We start from the raw sequence: 21,857 nt of genomic DNA on the forward strand, positions 1-21,857 counted from the left end.
ACCAAACCTCAAAACCAACAATGTTGCACTCTGATTTTTTTTTTTTTTTTTGTTTTTTCGAAGGCATGTAATTCAAAGTGTGATGTATTGCTGAGATGCACATTCCCTGACGGTGGCCAGCGGGGCAGAGATTGAGACACGTCTTCCTGGGGAGAGGGAGGGTTGCGTGAGCCTGAGTCAGCAGCAAAGGTCACTTGGCCAAAAGGTTCGGCTTGCAGGAGGAGATTTCGTAATGGTAAATGATGCAATGTTTCTGTGTTCAGCGCTGACGGTGCGGTAGGTTAGTGTGTGTGTGCACTTTGGAGGGAGAAACACCGATGTTTTTGGTGAACATTTGAATGACAGGGCAGTGATGGTCAAGCTCACCTGCCCACACTACCTCCCAAGTTACTTCTTTCTTCCTTGCTGCTCTGCCTGTTGCTTTCTTCCCTCCTCTAGCCACTCTTCTTGTGTCTTTTCAGTTCTGGCATTTAGTCTCGTTCTTGCATTGTTTGTTTTTGGTCTTTTGTTTATGGCCTTGGCTCTTCCAGTTCCCATTTGGGGTCATTATCACATATGATTAGTATTGTAGCCTAATGAAGGGGATCAGACATAACTCCAGGGTATGTCTGAGCCACTTAGTGTTTCTGAGCTCAAAGATCTGCAGAGGAAGTTTATTTTTAAGCTTCCTGAGAAGATAAATTGGAACATTGGATTGTGTAGGGTACAAGTAATAGAACTGAAATCCCTCTGGGGGGAGCAACGTCCTCTGGGATTTGAAGCATCCCAGGGATAATTATCCACTGCTGAGTAAGTCTTCTTAGTCTTAAAATAGCTTTTAGTAGACGATCGTGTTTTCTTTCACACTGGCTGGTGTGAAAGCTTGAAACCATGTATTAGCATTTAGCCTTGTTTGTAAGAGCTCTGTCAACATATTTGTAATACCCTTGTTGTTATCCAGTCCACTCTAGGAAAGCTAGGCATGGAAATATGAAACAATTGCACAAAATAACAACACCAGGAAATAGAGAAGGGCATTTTTAGAGGCTGCTTTTTAAGGTCCCGTTCTTTCATGTGATAAGAGAGAGGAGGGAGCTGTGAGGTCTGGTGATGAGGGCTGCAGCTGCTGCAGTTTGGTGGCGCTTTGCAGGGGACTGTAGCTGCAGCTCAGCAAAGCAGCAGCAGCACGGGTGCCATGCTGTGTCACTGGCCCAGGTGAAGTGACACGTCTGTGTAGTGACTCAGCTGTGTCCCTGCTAACCATCTGCTGACGTAATGCAGATCATTAGTCACTAATTGGTGTGGTTACCCTTTTTTTAGGCTGCTTGGAAAGGCCAAGGATCATATGGAGCTGAATCAGTCTTTCACCTCTTTTGCCTTCAGGTCTACCAGGATCTCTGTGGTACTTGGAGAGCCATTTTGGTGGGACCTGTCTCGCACCCCAGACTACTTCCTGAAAAGAGATTTTTAGACCTGTACAGTATTGCCATGAACCATATGTTGACCTGAAGGAAGTGCAAGAGCAACAGTAACTCCAAAGTGTCAGAAAATATTTAACATTCCAACTTGTTTTCACAAGGACCAAAAGACGTGCCATATTCAAATACAAAGCCTCTTGTCATCAACAACTGTGACCACTTTAGAATGAACCAGGTCATTGCATGCTGAAGCAACACTGTTGGTCAAGAAACCAGTTTCTGGCGTAGCGCTATTTGTAGTTACTTCTGCTTTCTCTGAGAGGCTGCGAATAGTAAGATGTAGACATTAATACTTCGTGAATACATTTAACTTTCCATTTAGCTATAGCTTTATTCAGCATGACTGTAGATAAGGGTAGCAGCAAACAATCATTGGAGCTTAAAGAACATTTTAAAAATAAGTACCAAGACCTCATATTTGTTCTGAAACTGTTTTATTTTCAGGGAATACTGTTTAATTTAATTGTTTTAACTGTTTAATTATTGCAGTCTAATCTTTACTCTCAGGCTGACTATAAGCCCATCCATCACAGCTGTATGGTGGGACCCCTGGTGTGCAGCCACAGGGGGGTGGCAACGAACCTTCCTGAGGAAGGACCTTTGGAGGCAGTGAGAGAGGACACTGCCTTTGGGCTGAGTGTGAGAAGCTTGTTTCCCACGTGCTGCATTTAATTCCTTCATTGGCTCTCTAAGAGCCCTCTAAGCAACCTGGGGGGTTTACTGAAGATAGCAATTTCATAATATTCCCTTCCCCACCCCCCCATCTCCTACACTTCCCATGTTTGGCTCTGTCTTGTCCGCCAGTGCCTTATCTCTAGGTGCTGGTGGGTTAGGTACCAACACTCAGGTATCACCTTGCCTGGTTTCTCAACTCATGGCTTGTCAGTCTGTCTCCTTACCTCTTGTGCCATTACAAGTCTTGAGGACAGGTCTTTGGTGGTATGTATAATACCTGGATCCTCCTGGACACAGCTGAGTTTGGACACTGCCCTTCTGCTCCCTTGTCTATGGGTTTTTCTGTCTGCCTAAAATCTCCAAGTCTCTTCTTCCTGTTGTTGCTTTTCTCGAAGATTGCAGACCCCTTCTCTGGTCGTGGTGTTGGTGGCACCCTTGGGTGCACTGGAGATGCAGGTGTGGGTACTTGTCCCTCATGCCTTGCTCAGCCACAGCAAACTCTATATTTATCTGTTCTGTCCTCCCCCTACTTCAAGTGGCATAAGGAAGCCATCATCCCTGTAGGCAACCCTGCACACCTCCTGTGACATTGTTGAGACATCAGTGCCTGCATCCTGCCAAGGAGGTTGGATATGGTGGGGGGGATGTGTGCTGGGTTCCCTCCCAGGCTTGTCTGTTTACACTTCCCATTTGAGCTTTACTTCAAGCAAGCTATCCTCACAAAACGAAAGAAAATTATCGTAGTAGTAATACTCCTAATAGTATCTATTATTTTTTAATATATTTTTAAGAATTCTTTTTTAACGTATTTCACTCCAACTGTTGCTCCTCTCCGCACTAAGATTTTAGCAAATGAGCTTATTCCGTCTTTAAAGCAAATGCCGCTGCTTTTATTTTAAAATTATTTTTATTTCCCTGTCTGTTTGGCCCTCATGTGTGGCCCAGCTGTGCTCTGTGGGTACCCAGCACCCACCTGGAGGAGCTCATGGGGGGTTTCTGGGTATCGCCCCAACAGCAATAAATTATGTGATGCCCTCAGACAATGTGGCAGAGTCTACCTTGTTGTTTGGAGCTGACACACTTAGAAGGTAAACTGACATTTGAGGAAATTTAGAAAATGGTGGCTTAGGCTTGCAGAGTGTTGCTTGGAACCCTGAGAACCAGCATCTCTGATTCGCAGGCAGCCAGGTGAGGCAGCATGAAAGCTGAAACGTGCCTGAGGTTTCGCAGCAGCTGATGCTGAACTACGTGGATGCTCCAGCTTGGAGCAGGAAGGGCTCTTCTCCCTTATCTGAGGAGCCACGTGTGTGCCAGGAGACCTTTGTTCTGAATATTTGGAGGAATAAAGTTCAGCAGGAATAAGAAGGCATTTCCCCACCACTTCGGTTCACATTGCGTTGTGCTCTCTGTCTCTCTTGCAGCTGCGTAAATGAGTATGGAAGATTATGATTTTCTCTTCAAAATTGTTTTAATTGGCAACGCTGGTGTGGGGAAGACCTGCTTAGTCCGTCGCTTCACTCAGGTAAGGTTGGCCACCTCCGGGACATGGGATGTCGGGGTGGGGACAACACTGGGACAGGAGCGTGGAGCTGTGCACCAAGGGCTCCGTTGGCATTGCAGCTCTAAAACAATTTGTTGTCCACATTCTTGGTGTATGCATCACCTATAGTAACACACCAGCACAAGCAGCATCTCTGTGTCTAGCGCTGTACTGAGCCCTGTTGGGGAATCTTGTGTTGGAGAAGGCTCATCCCTCTCTGAAGACAGAAAGTCCCCTCTGAAAGTTGCTGGCACAACTCCTCCTAATTTGGAGGTGCTCTGGACCAGTTATAAGGACCAGCACATCTTCTGGTGTGCTCCCATGTGCCACTTTCTCTACTTTCTCCCCATCCCTTGCTGCACAAAGCTTTATTTGCCACTAATTAAATAATCAGGGTCCTGGTCTGTCAGTCCACTTAAACACTAGACCTTTTTTATGGCAGAGTAACAGGGATAGGACCAGGCTTCAGTGATCTGGGGCAAGAGAAGGCTTTGCATGATACACCTTAAAACACAAGTTATAGGTTTTTTTGTTGCACTCTCCACTAGGAGTTGTCAGTAATTTTCCTCTTAGCATTAATATTAGCTTTAAAGTTGTGGTGATGTTAAACACTCTCCAAGTGCATGCCAACCCCAAAATCAACTCCAAAGGGTTAACTGCAGAAATGTCTGGCCACTTCTGCTCCTTGTGCTTTGACAGTGCAGCTGCAGTAGGGAATGGATGTACCCCCAAATCAGCATGACTTTGTAGACCTAAACACCAGAAATCAAAAAGCGCTTTTATTTTTTGTTTGTTTGTTTGCTGTTGCTCCTTTCCAATGGTTCTGCAATCAAATATCACCAGAATCACTGAATCTTTTCAGTTGGAAGAGACCCTCAGGATCATCAAGTCCAACCATAACCTAACTCTAGCACTAAACCATGTCCCTAAGAACCGTCATGTCAGCCCTTGCCATTGCTGTGGCACCAGTAGTGGCTGGCTCGGTGCTTTGCTCCCAAAGTGCTGTGCAGGGGTCTGCCCCTGGTGCTGGGAGCTGCCAGAAATGCCTTTCCGTGCCATGGTGTGTGGTGGAAGGGAGAGGGAAGGTTTGAGGTTGCAGGAGCAAAGGCATCTCATGCCACATGGGTGCTCCCACCTCTTCCAAGGGGTTGGGAAGTGGGATGGGAGGGTCCCCATTTGCCCTTCCCCTGCCTCTTCCAGCTGCACAGAAGCAGAATGGCTTTTCCTCCTCTATTTTTCCCTGTATGCATCCTCCTTTTCTCCAGTTTTCCCACCTCTTAAGTCAATGACATGCTATATGACTAGGGATGTGTAGGCACGAAAGCACCGTGGTGTTGAATTATGGTAACCTTTATGCTGGGGAAATGTAACATTTTCCTCTCTAAATATGATGGAAATGTGTCTGGGGAAGGAGACAAGGCAGAAAAAGTTTTGGGGATGGAAAAGGGTGAGGGTGGGCACTCAGCCAGCCACAGCAATTTACTTAACAAAACTCTGTTTTCTTTCAGGGGCTTTTCCCACCAGGTCAAGGAGCCACAATTGGGGTTGACTTCATGATTAAAACTGTGGAGATCAATGGTGAAAAAGTAAAGGTAGGAGCCTGATGGTTTTCAATATAAACTTGTGGGACAGTACTGTAGCTGTTTCTTGCTGGAAGGCACGTGGGGAAGGACAGGGCTATATGGCAATGCTGGGGCTAATGATCTTTGCACCCCTCTTCACGATTACCAGCACGATCATAACAGTGAACCTACTCTAAGGGAGAAAATGGAAAGGGGAGAACTTGCAAAAACTATCCTTGCCTAGGAGATGCTGAGATTATGCCTCCCTGTGGTTGAGGAGGTACAAAGAGATGCTTCAGTGCAACCTCCACTTACAGTGTTTCTGATAAACTGAAATCTGTCGTGTTCCCACTGGGACATGCTTAGTGAAGGTCTTCTCCTGTCAGCTCCTGAGATGGCCAGTGGAGGAGAACAGGCTTCTGGACTTGTGCGGTTCTGCACAACAGAGGCTTACCTTCCACTTCTGCCAAGTTGAGGATTTGCGAGAAGTTGAGATGATGACAATACCGATGCTTTGATCAAGTGAGAAGGGCAATATCCACTCTTTCACTCTCCGAAACAGGGTGGTTGCAACCAAACTACTGCTGGGAAACTGTCCATGTCGTGTTCTAACTCCCACACTGAGCCTGAATGTCACTTGGCAGAGCTACTTTGCCTGGGTCTCAAAATGCACCAGGAACCATTCTCGTGCTTTGATGGGATCCATGATTGGGTTCCAGTGCCTGGAAACATTGGATGCCATTGCTTTTTTCATTAGTAGAGATTTTGCTAGAGCTACTGTGGTGCTCAAGGGGTGAGAGAAGAGTATGGTTATCTGAACCTCTAATGTCAAAGTGTCTCGGGTCCCTGTGCTGCTCTTGGAATTGCACTGCCTACATTAAATTCATGTGCATCAAGGTTAAAACTGGGGTTGTTTCCCCTTGCTGCCTTCATCAAACCTACTGGTGAGCAAATGGGAGAGTGGCAGCAGCTGGATGTGACATTGAGACCCATTTCTAAGCTTGAGCGGGGATGTAGACTTGTGCAGATTTTCAACCCTGTTTTCTCTGTTTTTGTTGTTGTTGGTTTTTGTTTGTTTGTTGTTTTGTTTGTTTGTTTTTTACATATAGTTGATTGCAGGGTTTTTTTATAATAAAATCAGACAGTGTGTTCCTCAGTTTAGGACAGACTTTAAAAGCCTCCTTGCTGTGTGGGGAGCTGTACAAACCTATGGCAGGTGATGGTCCTTGACCAGAAGACCTTCCAGCTTAAGCAGGGGAGGTGAAGAAGTGTAAATATCTTCCTGTGATAAAGAACGAGTTAATGTTCAGCACACCGCTGTGCAAGTGCGACAGAGCAGTGGGGACAGTGCAGTGAGGATCACGTGTGGCCCCAGCGGTGCCAGGGCTCGGTCAGTGGTTGTGATGCTCATCAGCAGGCATCTGGTGTATCGGGGTTTGCTGGGACACGGATGCTGCTTGTCCAGGCTCCTCAGACAGCAGAGGTGCAGCTTTCTGCCAAAACCAGCACCAGTGGAGCAGCTCAGAGGATCTAAGCCGGTAGATGGCCTGAATTCCACCCTCAGTGCAGTATTTGTTAATTTTTTTTTCCTTATGTACCTGGCTTTAACCAGCTGTCTTGAGATTGTCCTGGTCAATGGAGAGAGAAAAGCAATCTCAAGGAAGATCAATCCCATCCAATTCAGACACCATTCCTTTCCAAGCATCTGGTTCCCTGTCAAGTACAGATGGAGCCTTAAGAACATCGCTTATATCTGATGTCTGTTTCTTGGACAGGTGAACTCACCCTAAGGATTTCTCTGTGCTTGACTTGTTGCTCCCATGACATAATCCTGTTTTAAGACTAGCCTGGACTGAGGATGCAAACTCCTTAGGAGAAAGTTGGGAGCAGTTGTGCCAACATGGGCTGTCTCAGGGGCAAGGATGGTTCAGAGAAGCTCTACAAGCTAAATTCAAACTTGTCACAGTGTGGTAAACCCCTGCAAACATCTGATAAATGAATAAGTGTCCACCAAAGCAACATTCTTTCTTAATCACCTTGGGGCTGGCTTGTGTTTCACAGAGCCTTAGCAAGTGGTAGGTGGTACACCAGCCATATTTCACATAGCAAATAATGAGCTGTTAAATCAAAGTCCCTCTCCTGACCCCACCAGGGGAGTAAATTGGAGTTGCCAGAGCTCAGCCACAATGACCAAGCTTGGGAGGAAGCTTAGCATGATATATTTGGGTACTTGAATGAGCCTTCTGGAGTCTGAAAGGCAAACAGATTTCTTTCAGGGAGTGATCTTGCAGCTGAAACTTTCTGAGTAAGCAGTGCTAGTGAGAATAAACATTTAATGAGTGAGAAAAGCAGGAATGACTCAGAGCACAGAGCAATAAAAATGACATCTCAGTCGAACGAGGCTGTTCTCTGACTGCAGGCTCATTTCACGGTGCCCAAGCCCTGACTCGGCTCCTGTGCCGGGCAGCATCTCCTGCCCATCTGCTGGGATCCAGGAGGAGAGAGCAGAGCTGCTTACTGAAAAGGTTGCAGATTTGAAAAGAAATCTGGGGAAAAATACTTTCCAGCTTTCAGAATTGCATTTGGAAGTCAGTGGAGAAGGGACTTGCTAGCATGAAAAAGCTGTGTGTGAGCCGTATCGGATATGGGCAGCAATTAAAGCTCACTGAGAGATGAGCTGAGACAGCGCTGTGCAGTTGAGGGGTCTTTTGGTCTGCCTGGCCTTTCCTAGTAAAACCAAAAATATGTACAACGCATGTGCTAAGAGGCTACACAAATTCAAGCCAAGTAGACATCGATTTTCAGGCAAATCAGAGCTAAACATCCTCAGTGCTGCAAACAGAGGGCTGTGCTATATGGACCTGTGATCCTATTGCACTTGGTGGGAATGTTCATATGCATAAAGCTAAATGTATGTGCAAATGTTGGGAGAGCGGGAAGCATCAGCTGGCACCAGGAAAATAAACATCTAGGTTTTCTGTTGGCTGAGTCAGGCACTGTGCCTTGGTTCCTCTGAAAAAAAAAAGTGATACCAGTAAAATGGTTGCTGTAAAATATTTTATTGGGCAGAGGTAATCAGTGGGCTGAAGCATGAGATGTGCATTTTGTGTGCAGACAGTTTATCTGTGGTGGTGAGGCCAGGGGCTCTTCCCTGCCTTCCCAGCTCACAGGTGGACTCATGGCTGAAGCCGGTTAGAAAACAACTGAGCAACAACAAAATTATCTGTGTTTTTCCATCTGCCGGAGTTTGGAGGCTGGTTTGTTTTAATGGGGACCCATTTGTTATCTGAATTTCACATGTAAGTGATTTCACTGCTGGTTTTCTATGTCAGTTAACTGCAGGTGCCAGCTTCACTCATTTAAATGCAACTGTGCCAAGAGATTAAGCACAAAGGTGCCCAAGAGCTGTGAGCCAGCCACGAAGTACTTTCTCTGCAAAAATGTACTTTTTCAAAATCATAACCCACATCTGAAAGCTGCTACTGGGACCTCTCATTTCAAACTAACACATTTATTATGAGTAGCTGGCATAGTTTGACTTTGGAACTGGGCAAGAATAAGATTTTCTCTGTTACAGGATGCTGAATGTATGGAAAAAATCTCAAATACTTTACCTTTTTCTTTCCAAAGTACACAGGATTCTGTCTGGAAATCAACCTTTCACATATTTAGTTCCAGGGAGGGGTGCTTTAAAAAAATAAAGGTTGAAGCAGAGAAGTAATCTTTTATGCTGAAATGGTTTAACTTTGGATGTTTGTTTCTTTGCCTTTTTGAAGAACTGAGATTTTGATGACCCACCAAAAACTATCAGATGCTCAAATCGTAAAAACAGTGTAAGTTTTGTATTTATTGGGAGAAGTGTGTTGTCTGCCTGGACCCGAAGGGCTGGCAAACACCCCTGGCCTCTTTGGTACAGCTAAGGACACGTCAACCAGTTTGACGTGTCGGGATGGCAGGCAGTGAGCAACTGGGCAAGATGGATGAAGTTGTAGAGAAAAACATGTTGGAGCCCTTGGGTCAGCCTTCAGCTGAGCTCCTTGCTCAGTCCCGTGGTTTCCACCCACCAGTGCGTCATCTCAGGATAACTATAGCTTTGGAAGCAAGAGGAGAGGCTTTCTCATTGCTTCTTGGGATGGATGATGCTGTTGGTTGGACTTCAGGGGCAGGAAAAGTGACTTTCTCCCTCCAGCTCTTGCATTGTAACTCCAGGCCAGCAGCTCTGTCCACATCAGAGGGAGATGGTAGAAGCCACATGAAAACCCATAGACGTGCAGCTTCCAGGGGCCATGGGCTGCCGCGCCAGCTGACTTTGTGCCTTGCATTTCAATCCACAAGTGCAGGAATGGAAACAAAAAAGGCTGGGAGAGGGGAAGCCAAAGGGGACAAAAGCTATTTGCTTTCCTAGCATTGGTTTTACCCTGAAGGGGTTTTTTTCAGTGTGCTGGTAGGAAAAAAAGTTTTGTTTTTTTTTTTTTTTTCTTTTACCACCCTTCGTTGTTACACCAAAAGCTGCAGATTTGGGACACGGCAGGACAAGAGCGATTCCGGTCCATCACGCAGAGTTATTATCGCAGCGCTAACGCGTTAATCTTGACGTACGACATCACCTGTGAAGAATCCTTCCGGTGTCTCCCCGAGTGGCTGCGGGAAATCGAGCAGTATGCCAGCAATAAAGTCATTACTGTGCTAGTGGGTAAGTGACAGTGGTCCCGGGTGGGGTGGGGTGGGGTGGCGTGACGAGGGGGTGAGCTCTGCATGTCGAGGGTTGGTGGCAGATGGAGGTGTCATCAGGGGGACAACGTGGCGTCTCTGTGAACTGGTGGGGCAGGATGCTCAAACTGGTGTGGGAGATCTTGTTCGCAATCAGTTTTAACTGTGAGTGGGCACAGGATACAGCTGGTGACTTACACCCAGCGCTCAGACCATTCCTTCTGCAAGTATCCCCATGATGCTGATGTTCAGGACATCACAGCTGCATCTTGAAACGTGGTCCTGTCTTGGGTCTAAGGTTACTGAATGAGGAGGTGGATCTTTCCACCAGCTGGTCCCATGTGGGACTAAAGCGTTGATGGTGCAGCTACCAACTGAGCTAAAAAGAGAGCAGTGTCCCTCGTGACTCCCAACCTGGATCTCTACAAATACAGAGTGTTTCAAAAGGATGGACCCAATTTCAAAGCAGCTTGATTTCAAATTGGGTCCAGATTTTTGAAACACCCTGTATACGAGGATCTGCTGAAGCTGGTGATGCCTGCAGATTGCTGATTTGGGCAGTCTGGAGCATCTTTCTTATGAGGAGAGACTGATAGAGCAGGGTCTGTTCAGCCTGGAGAAGAGAAACTGAGAGGGGGATCTCATCAATGTTTATAAATATCTCAAGGGTGGGTGTTAAGAGGATGGACCAGGCTCCTTTCAGTGGTGCCCAATGACAGGATGAGGGGAAATGGGCACAGACTGAAGCACAAGAGGTTTCAGCTGAATATGAGGGGAAACTTTACTTTGAGGTGCCAGAGCCCTGGAACAGGCTGCCCAGAGAGGCTGTGGAGTCTCCTTCTCTGGAGACATTCAAACCCACCTGGACACATTCCTGTGTGATCTGCTCTGGTGAACCTGCTTTAGCAGGTGGGTTGGACTGGATGATCTCCAGAGGTCCCTTCCAACCCCAATCATCCTGTGATTCTATGATTCTGTACCCCATAGCCGTGGCACAACCACAATCTTGTCTCAAGTGGGTCAGGATCTGGGAAGCAGGTCAGGACATGATGACTGTGTGGATGGTAGTGTTTGTAGGTGGTGCAGACCTGGAAAACTGGATACTTTTGCATGGATTTTAGGGATACCAAAAATAAACAACTGAATGTTATGTTAATCTGCAGAGCTTCAACTCAAGCTGAAGCAGACTTCAGGCCTTCTGTCTGCTACAAGCAAGGAGAAGGGTATTTTGCCTGTCTGTGCTTTTCCATGCTCTGCTTCCAGCATCTGATACTCAGGACTTGGCTTTTAAAGGCCTGAGAACATATAAAGAACAATGGAAAAATAATTTGGGGAAAGCCCCAATGCTGCAGCGTTGACATCATCTTTAATAGTTTGCTGTTTAAAAGAAAAATGTCTAGATGATTGTAAAATGTGGTTAAGGTGTCTTTAAAAGAAATCTTTTGAGTTTTACATGCCCCAGTGGTATTGCAAGTGAGCTGTGGGATTTACAGAGATTCCATTCAAGAAACCCTGCTCATGGAGTATAAGGAGTATGGCATGTGAATTTTAGATGAATTATCAGCATCTACAGCACAAAATATAAGTAACAGTCATAACACACGCTTTGAAGATGGTGACACCCATAAACCGCTTGTGCCGAGTGACAATCTGGTTAGAAAGTCAACTTCAGTGTATGCAGCAGGTCCAAGAAACTGTTTTGTCAGGAAAGAAAGGAGATCTCTCGTGAGAGAAGGGCGATGAGACATGGCTTGCCAGTGGAAGCACAGTCTTCTCCTCCCACTAATTCTCACAAAATTGCTGGTGGAAATGAGCCCAGGAGATGTTCCCTCCTGATCCTGCTGAGTCCATGAACACAGGCCCTTGTTATCCGAGGTCCTGCTCCATTATCTTTGTTATAAGATTAAACTATGGCAAAAGCATAATGTTTGAAGTGAAGTGGCCAGTAATAAGGTATAATCATATCAGACACTTGCTTGAGGCTTTAATCAACCCTTTGCCAAGCTGAGCTCTCTGAAGGCAGAGGCTGGTTTCGCACCCCACTTTGCTCTGCAGGTGCCCCCCAAGCCCATCCATCTTCAGCCTCAACAGCCAAATCCTTCACCGGAATACTTAAATAGGAAAACAGCCTTCCATGCCAGGCTTCTTTTGAAGCTTGTAATGACATGAGAAATATCACATTTAGTGTCTCACATGCTGTAATTGACATTTTAAGTGCTCCTCAGAGCAAGAACAGGAGAATTTTCAGTAGATATTAAAAATGGAAATCCTTTAATGTTGGTTGATGGCAGCAAACAGATGCACTGGTGCTAAATTGAAGCTGACTTGGATGTTCACAGGGCATGTTCCATTAAATGAGCTGATATTAAATGAACTGGGTCACATGTATCCGTTATTTGGAAGGGAGAGAAAGCACTGTGAGTTTTACATCAGACCCACGCTCCATACATAAATAAACCACCAAGCTCTTTATCTCTCATCAACTTCTGTTTCTCTCGTTTTGGAAGTCAAATTAATTTTCCTTCTAAAATCTTTTATCAATGCAGGTAATAAGATTGATTTAGCTGATAAGAGGGAAGTCTCCCAGCAAAGAGCTGCAGAGTTCTCCGAGGCGCAGGACATGTACTATCTGGAAACCTCAGCAAAAGAATCGGATAATGTGGAAAAACTCTTCCTGGACTTGGCCTGCAGGTTGATCAGCGAGGCACGGCAGAACACCCTTGTGAACAATGTCTCATCCCCCTTACCAGGAGAGGGGAAAAGCATCAGCTACTTGACTTGCTGTAATTTTAATTAAAGAGCTGGCATGTGAACTACCCCTTCTGCCATGGGCCAAGAGGAATATCTTTTTTTTTAATGGGATTTATCTCCTTGAAGGGAATTCCTGCCACCTTGACCCATCGGACTCACCCCGAGTCAGGTTGCAGACCTGGAAGCATGGCAGGCTGATGGCTCCGGCTGCATGGCAACGTAGCAGAATATAACACGGTTTAAATGTCATTTTTCTTGCAGTCTCTGGAGCGGGTTAGGAGAAGGAGAGTTGCCCAAGCGCTTCGTGTAATGCAGAACATGAGCTATTGCGTTTTCTTCGGTGGGAGACTAGAGCAGCCTCTCTTGAAGAAGATACTAAAGAGATCAGAATCTCTCTTACAGAGCAATGTGTTTGATCCTTTTTAAAACTAAACAAGAAAGAACAATTGTGAACACTGATCCTGGACTACACTGGCAATCTTCTGGGCTGCCAGAGGGTGAGCTCCTAAGACATGTGTATAGTGTCTGCCCACGCGTCTCCATGGAGGACTCTGGTGTTTGAAATAGTATTATGTTTCTCATCTACAGGCACTTTCATGAACATGGAATTAAAAAAAAAAGTTACATATATCAATGTTTTCAAGATTTAAGACGACATGGATACAGCTCAGTTGCTCCTTTTGGTGCTAGCAGTTCAGCAAATATTCCATAGACCAAACGTAGTCTTACTACATTATTGTCCTCTGAATGTGTAACTTGGACTGGTTAGGGAAAAAAACACTAATAAGCACTGTTCATTAAAAAAAACATTAAAAAAAAAATCTCGTTACCTCTTTTTCTGGGCCTGAACAGAGTGGGTAAAGGACTGTGCTGCTTTGATATCCAACGTAGGATGAAAATACTTTCCAGAGATAAAAAAATTAACTCTCCCTGCTCTAATTAGTCATGTCCTAACGTAAAAAGAATTACCCTTGGGAAACGTGATTGGTTGAGTTGGAAAAAGTGCGCCAGACATGACCAAGATCTTGTGCGCATACGGATTGTGCGTAAGGGTTCAAAGAGAGCACGGTTTGAAGTGGCAATTCTGCAGTGTCTCCAGCTTAAAGCTTGTAGATACAGCTCTTGTTGAAAGGCAGGTGTACAATTTTGTAGAGGAATGGGTTGGGTTTTTTTTATGCTAAGTGGAAATAGTGATGGGTTGCAAGTGGGTGTCATTCTGTGTCTGACCGATCCAGCGCTCACCTGGTGGAACTTCTCTCCAGGATGCTCTTGAAGGTAATTTCTTGGCTTCTAGTCTCTCTGCTAGAGTAGCTTTCAGGTTCAGGGCTGTAAAGTCATTATATTTACTTGATGCTTTGTACTCTTAATCCCAGACTCCAGTGTATGTGTAACTGTTTAGGCAATTTCTACAAAACCCGTGAAGTGGAAGCACTGTGGAGTTTGCGATGTTATTTACATCTCTAGTGCCATATGCGAATAATGCATTGCAAATTTACAGGTTGATGTTAAAACAAATTTGGAAGGTGGTGAATGCGCACATGAAAAAATGATTTTTAGAAGTTTGAGTTCAGTTTAGCTAATCTGGGTATATCTCTCCTGGCAATTACGTGGCTGCGATATGCTGTAATTTTGAGTTAATCAATTTAATACTATTTGGCGTTTATTGAAGATTATAACAGAGCTTTTGTATTGACATAAAAAACTGCCAGGAAGTACTTTTTGAAAAGAGTAACAATAAAAAAAAAGGCATTTTAAAATGCTTTTGCACATTTTCCTGAAAAGACTTCTTTGGGCTGTATCATGTTGTGCCTTTGATCTGTAATGAGGAGCTGACTCTGTGTGTCAGAGAGAGGGAATCGCTGTGTCATATCGTCACTTTTAATATTTTCTTGCTGTTTTTTTAGGTAACTTTCTTTTTTTATGACTAGTGGTAAAATGAAGGTGTAGAAGTTGTGGTACAAGGCTTGTTTGCCATTTAGGTAACACTTAGCAAAGTGCTGCTGTGTGAGATTTTGGGTACGCATCATCCGCGTTGGCCTCTACTGATCTTTTTCAGTCTCTGCTTATGGTGTAATCCAGAGCATGTAGAAATCTATGGGACTTGTGGCTTCTGCTGTGCCATGTGGCACAGCCTGTGCTGAAGGGCCCTGTCTGTCTTGAGAGCTCCCCAAATTGCCAAATGCAGCCTCATCTGAGGTTGTGGAGACAACCCAACTCTGAGACAGCTGGTTCTGCACCGCTTTTAGGTAGGTTCTTGCTTAGAGCGACACTCGGTGTGTGACATGTAAGGGAACACTTGAGTTTAAAAATTAATAGTTACATATATTTAATTTGTGAAAGCTCTTACTCTTCAGATGCTGCATTTGTCAGGATATAATTGATAACAAATAGGGCAGGGCTGGTTTATCGAGTTAGTTGAGGAGGAAGGGGACTGCACACTGAAATGTCTGTGGGTTCCTCAGCCTTGATTTCCAAAAGCATCAAAACTGGGCAGGTACTTTACATTCCTGCTGAGTACCACTATAAATGCAATTTAAAGTGCTCCTTGCTTGACTTCTGGAGGTTGAACTCTAACACATTATCATGACTGAGCAAGCTGAACTGGTCAAATAGCAGACACTAATAACTATTTTCTTGGATGTTCACTGTGAGTTTTCTAGCAGTCTTAGTCTCTTTTACCAGTGTTTTACTAACCTGTAGGTGATGATTTTGGAGACTAGCTGCCTACTAGCAACCTCCAAGTGGTGGTTCTTTTTATTGCTAGCAAATCTTCTCCATGTAAGGACTCCATGTCCAGACAGGGATGTGCACTTGCAGAAGAGTGGAGTATTGCAGTTGGGCCGACGTTACAGTGAAGTATCTGACTTCTCCAGGGACAAATCTGAACCAATTCCTTTTGAGTTTTATTCTGGGTAGACTTAAAGTTGAAAGGGAATAATGGTGGAATGGTCATAAGCCAAAGCTATAGTTTGAAACTTGCCTCTTTTTCTGCAGTTAACACATGACCTGTTGGAGGAGTTCTTGCAGGAGTTATTTTTGTACACCTTAATGTATTTCTCTAGTGTGTACAACCCACCTTTCCTTGTAGCATTGAGGGCTGATCTTCTCTTCTGCAGTCTGGTCTACTGCTGAAGGCTTCCCAACCAAAAAAGAGCTTTATCAGCTGCTAATGACAACTTAGTGGTGTGGCACAGTGATGAAAATCTTGAAAAATAAAAAGAGATTTAAAAAAATACAAATCCCAGTTATCTGACAATCATCTATGGCCAACATCTCACTGGATGAGTGGATTTTTGAGAGAACCATCAGTAGAAGCTTTCTGATGCTTGCTGGGTTGAGTGTCCAAAAGCCATGTGGAGTTGATATAACGGGGCCAAATTTGACTGGAAACGTTCTCTACCATCAAGAGAACAAGGCATTGCATTTAGTGTGGTTGCTAGATTTTGATGTGTTTTCAGGGTGATATACTCACACCCATGGAGTAATCTTATTTCTGGGTGAATGTTAATTTTATAGTAGCCCCATAATGAAACTAATAGCTCCAAGCTGAAGCCTATGTTAAATGGTCAACCAATGTTTGCTTTATTTAGCAAACCTTTTTAGAAAGATTAGTAAAATGATCTGCTGAAAACGGGATGGTTTTAATTCTCTTTTCCAGTTCAGCCACTGATTCAATCAAGCTGATTGTGAGTAAATCACCAACTGTTCTGTGCTTCAGATCACTGCCTGTGAAGCACTCGCTAGTATTTTGCATTGGGTATTTACACTGCAGGTTTGCTGGGACAAGACATGACTCCCTCCTGTTCCTATTTATATTGCCCAGGAGAGAGCAAGCACTAGTGAAAAAAACACTGGTCAGGTCAAAGTTATGATGGAAAAAGTGAAATTACAAATTTAAGGAAGGGGACACTGGGTGCCTCTTCCTACCTCTAACGTTAAAGTCTTGATTTGATCTACAGGTGAGTTGTTTGAGCATGCAGTCAAATACGTGTTTGTGCTGCATGCAAAATGGCTTTGTGATCATTATTTAATGAAAACCACACATGACAAATTGTCAGGCGAGATACTTTGTTCTTTGCTGTAGAACACACGAAACAGCCCTTAAAATCTGTCAGCCTGCTGGTGCTGTTTGTCTTTTTGGAAATAGCTCTATTGGTAGCAGTTGGCTCCTGCTAGTCTAGGTTTAGTAGCTAATGGCTATTGAATTCCTTCAACATCAATAATAACAGCAGCAGACTGAGGCTGACAGAGGAGACAGTGATTTGAAAAGAGGGAAGGTCGAAATCAGTGATGCAGAAGCACGGTGGGTGCACACACATGGGACAACAGGCTTTCCTGAGCTTTTCCTGACAGGGGATGCAATTAGCTATAGTCAAACCCACTGGGCTTTGCCTTATTCGTTATCCCTAAGGACTGCTGTTTGTTCAGCTGCTTTTCCACGTGTTTTCTCTTTTCACTATGAAGAACTGTCCAGAAATCAGGCTGAGATGTTGAGCTGGCGTGATTTCTGTAGTCAGGGACTGAATTAAGTTGGAAAAAAGGTGAAATTCTCCAGCTGTTGAAATAGGCTGAGTAAATGTGCAGGATACACTGTCCTTTGGGGACCTGTGGTGCTGTCATGGTTGGATATGGCTGGAGACACTGTCACAGAAACCCTCTGCTGGCTGTGGGGCAGACTGAGGGCTGTAGCCCTTTGTGCAAGGGGAAGCGTGGCTGTGTGGAGCAGAAAATGCCAAGTGATCCCATCCTCTTTTAAAAAAAAGGCATCAATGACTTAGATTTCGATTGCTCTGGATTTTAATAAGGAATGCTTTCAATATGAGTCGCATCCGAAATTCTTCTGCATTCTGTTGCTTTTCAGTATCAAACTTCCCAATGTCTGTATAAGCGTTGCATCTACCAATAAAGACCTTTTTGAGCTTATTCAGCTAGAAAAAGTCTTTCCAGAGGACACTTGGTGAATTCCTACTGAGCAAGTATGGAAACTCTTTGAAATGTTGATGTACATAAGGGCTCATCAGAAAACCCACTGGAGTCGAAATAAATACTCTAATCAATTCTAAAAGCGAAAGGCCTGTGAAAGATGTTATATCTAAATGGCTTTTTACTTAGTTTTTTTGTAAACTTTGCTTATCTGAAAGAATTTGGCTCCTGAAGCCAACCTTTCTTTCCTTGTGTCAGGGCTGTCCTCTTGTTGTGGGTACTAATTGCTCTAGTTACTGTTCACAAACAGCAAAGGATCATTGGTTTGAAGGACAGTCTTGTTTTCTGATGATGATGCATGATAGGGAGACACTTGCTTTCCTACAAGTGACTAGTGCATCCTAAGCACAGCAGCCTCAGCTGGAACCGATCACGTCTTTGAAATGCGATCATCCACTTGAGCTGTAGTTAAATGTACCATAAAGGTTACAAAGCTCTCATCTGCCTCAGCTCAGGATTTATCTTGGCTAGGAAAACAAACAACAGGGTAATCATGCTGACCATGATGCAAATCTCCCAAAGTAGCCCTAGCATTGCTCTGCCTTACCTGGCTCATCAGCACCTCACTGAGCTGCCCCAAAGCCTCCTTTGCTGTGCTGTACTATATCTGGCTGAGATGGGTTGCGGGCTGTCATCACCCATGGATGCCACCACAGCCTTTGCCATCATGTAAATGAGCCATAACTTAAACCAGAAGTAAAAAACTATGCCATGTGAGTTGAGAGTGGCTTTTATATTGTTTTTTCTATATGGGGAGCCACAGATCCAGAAAAAAAAAAGCTCATTTCCAATGTTTGTGCCTACAAATAAAGTCAACTGGGTAACTGGGAAAAGATCACCTAGACAGAGCAGATGCTGAGATGGCAGTGAGTGTAATTTAGGCTGTAATTGTTGTCAGTGAAAAATGAGGCTGGTTTTAAGAGTAGAGCTAGGGTTAACAGCTCAGCTCATGTGTCTGGATAAACAGGAGCTGGCTGTACTGTACTCAGAGATTGTCTCTGTTTTCACGTGAATGGGATCATATTTGTTGAACCAGTTATCCTTTTCCAGCAAGCTTAGAAGACACTTTTAGCTCTGAGTAATCGTACAATTAAACTCAAGAAGCAGATGCCACCTTTGAATTTGCAACTTTGCTTTTCCACTGCCGCTTATCTTGGATTAATGTTCCCAAGGAGACGCACACTGGTGAGCACACCATGGTGGTGTCTTTGCTGAGCATCTTCTGGAGTCCAGCCCCTGTCCACAGGCATCTGATATATCCAACACCTGTGCTGGTCGCAGTTTGAGCTGTACGTGGTTCCCTGGGGGAAGGGGATGTTAGAAGTACTCGTATGCTTTCATGGGCAGTCATCAAGGGCTCTGATGCGTCTGGTGTCACATAATGCAAACTTCAGAGCTTTTCAAAGCCTGATTCCTCCATTATCTTTTATCCATGAGTCTGTTCCTTCCCAATAGTGCTCATGTTTCAAGCACAGTGGAGGTCTCAGGCTGGAAATGAATCCCGTGGTTCATGCAATGAGGCCCAACTCCTGCTTTACCTGGAAGGAAGAGCACCCCTGGCTCATCTTCTGTGCCACCTCGAGTTTCTTACAGTGAACATAAACCTAATTCGATTAAACCCATTCTCAGGCAGGGCATCCTGTGAGGATGCTTCCCTTCTTATAGGACCAATATGAGAGATTCAGGTGTCAAGAATCGCTGGTGTTTTGGTGCGAGTGAATGTCTGGTGGGCAGGTGGGTGCTGCTCTCCATCCAGGGAGACGCATGGGCATGTGGAGGAGGAGAGTCGTTCTGAGCTGTCACTTGGGCTGTGGTGTGGGCATCTCCAAGAGTCTGGGTTGCACTGTTGGCATGAGCTTTAGTAAATGTAACAGTCACAGTGTCCCCAGCAGCCAAACCTTTACAGAGGGGGAAGCGGAGGAGAGGGAAATGCTGTTTTGACATTTTAATGGAGCGAGAATAAAATGTTTGGTCTATGGCGGGGAGAGCTGCTGTGATTTTGGGCGCTGCTGTTGCCTCAGCTCTCGCAGACTGTAGGAAGAAGCCTTACCGCTGGCCTCCACATACAGTCAGCACCCAAAGGGGAAAAACAACTTAAGCCAGTGTTTCAGAGGAGAAAAACCCATCTAATGAGAGTATGGAGGAAGCCCAGTGCTTGTCGCTATGCTGGTTTGAAGTGACAAGTGTATCTCTGGATATTAGAGAAGCAGTTCAAAATGCGCCATGGTTTTTAGCATAAGAAGATGCACTGCAGATATGTCACATCCATTTCGCTCCCTACAGCTGTTTACAAAAGAAAAAGAAACAAAACCAACAGAAAATCCACAGATCCCGAGATGGGAGCAGCTGCAGTCACTCAGCTGTCAATCTGGGACAAGGCTCTTTCTGCTCCTCTTTTATTTCCACTTCGCTCTGTTCTGCTGCACATATTTGGCTGTTCTGTGAATTTGCAGATCATGAGGTTTTTTTAAATTTTATTTTAACTGCCTTTGATCTATCCAGAAAGACTCACCCAGCTCTCATTTGAATTCATTAATGCTTTGAGTAGGCATTTTAATTTTATGTTTACTGGCTTGTTTCCCTTTGTAATGTTATCTAACTGACAAGTTTGTGTGCTCTGCATTACCTTTAGGTTTTTGAGTCTAAAATGTTTCCTCTTTTCTGAATGCTATGATCATCTTTGGAGATGTTGTAAAGGCATCTTCCTTTCCTCAGAAGAAAACCTGAACTACTTGCAGCTTTGATTACTAGCAAATCCATACTGAAGCACGTAATGCTCTCTACAGCATGAACAAAGAACATTTTATACTATCAACTGTAGTTTGAATTGTAGTTTAAAAACCTGCTTAAGCACTAAAAGCAGCGTTTTGTTTGCAGCATCCATGCCAGGGAAGTCACAGCATTAAAGGAATTTCCTGGGTTGCAGTTTTTCCCACAAAGCTCTGCTGTCTTTTCCCTAACAATTGTGAATTTAGCACAATGTACAGAATTTTAGCAAGAACCCCAATTCCTAAACACGTGGCCAGAAGGAGGAGGAGAGAATGCGTTTCTTGTTGATCAAGCACAACCATTTCAGTGAAGAAAATGCACTACAGCTGGTCAGACCATTGATCTCGAGTTGCTGGGGTGGTGCTGGCTCTGGGAAGGGTGTAAGTGTTAGCAAATCGCCAAACTGTGAATCATTGACTGTCAGAAGCATTTGGCTTGTCTGCTTTTTTGTTAAGTTCCTGTTGTCAAGTGTGGTACAGAGCGGTTGAGAGAGGAATGTATTTTGGATGACCAGGATGATGAATGTATGATGCTTCATGTTTATTTGTAATGTCCTTTTTATACTTAGAAATTGCTTACGTATGTATCTGTATGTAAATAAATGTTTAATCCTTTCCACTTGGTGTTTAAAGTGCTTGATTTGTTTGGGTTTTTTTTTTAATTTAAACTGGAAATCAAAGTTGCCTTAAAAATATGTATGAGACAGATTCACTTGGCGTGATTTAATATCAGACCAGCAAATGAGTGGCTGCTGAGGATTTTCTGCTTGGGTTGAGCGGACCAAGGCTCTCACAGCATTGGGACCTCACAAGAAGAGCAAAAGTAGAGGTGCTGTCTCTGAGAAAAACGTCTCTTTGCACTGGAGCAGAAGAAAAGTTTTATTCAAAAGGAGAGATGATAGTGAAGTTTGAAATGGCAGAGAGCTGCCAGCATCGGGCACTAGAGGGTGGTCTTTGGCATCTTCACTCACCATCATTGCAAACCTGTAGCTGGCTCAGCTCTTGTCCTAGCAAGATGCTATGTTTGTGTTGAATGAAGATGATGCTTGGATGCTTCAACTGTCTATTATTCTTTGTCCTAGTGCCCTTTTTTTTTTTTTTAATGCTGGTTCTTCTCTTCAGCCTTCAACTTGCTCTTTTCATGCTCATAGAACTCCACTGGAGGTTCCCAGTGACCTGCCTTTCTAGGGGTTTAGAATCCCTTTGCACAAGATCTCCCATTTTGAGCCTTTAGTCTTTTGGTCAACACGTACAATTTGTTCTCTCACTCATTCTGGGGATCAGGTTTCCTCCTCTGTGCTCTGCTCCATATCAAAGATGAGTTCTGCTAACACTTGCACTGAGAAATGAGCTGTGAAGCTTGAAGACACCATGTGTCTTTTATTGCCTCTTCCACTGACCTTGGAGCACC

General features: G+C 44.4%; 1 protein-coding gene across 5 annotated transcripts in view; it reads left to right on the forward strand.

Annotated features, from left to right (window-relative positions):
• RAB30 (RAB30, member RAS oncogene family) overlaps positions 1–21,857 on the forward strand; it is a 57,850-nt gene that overhangs the window by 33,861 nt on the left and 2,132 nt on the right. For 3 of the 5 annotated variants that reach the window (XM_065034082.1, XM_065034149.1, XM_005510736.3), the window contains 4 exons: positions 3,554–3,654; positions 5,181–5,264; positions 9,744–9,927; positions 12,491–21,065. In XM_065034082.1, coding sequence (XP_064890154.1) covers positions 3,562–3,654; positions 5,181–5,264; positions 9,744–9,927; positions 12,491–12,741 — 612 coding nt within the window. In that variant the 5' untranslated portion in view covers positions 3,554–3,561 and the 3' untranslated portion in view covers positions 12,742–21,065. Of the gene's footprint in view, positions 1–63; positions 236–3,553; positions 3,655–5,180; positions 5,265–9,743; positions 9,928–12,490; positions 21,066–21,857 lie in introns of those variants that run through there. The other 2 variants (XM_021298796.2, XM_065034237.1) reach the window with 2 other exon arrangements.

This window comes from Columba livia, chromosome 1 (assembly GCF_036013475.1).
Source record: "Columba livia isolate bColLiv1 breed racing homer chromosome 1, bColLiv1.pat.W.v2, whole genome shotgun sequence".
Lineage (NCBI taxonomy): Eukaryota > Metazoa > Chordata > Aves > Columbiformes > Columbidae > Columba > Columba livia.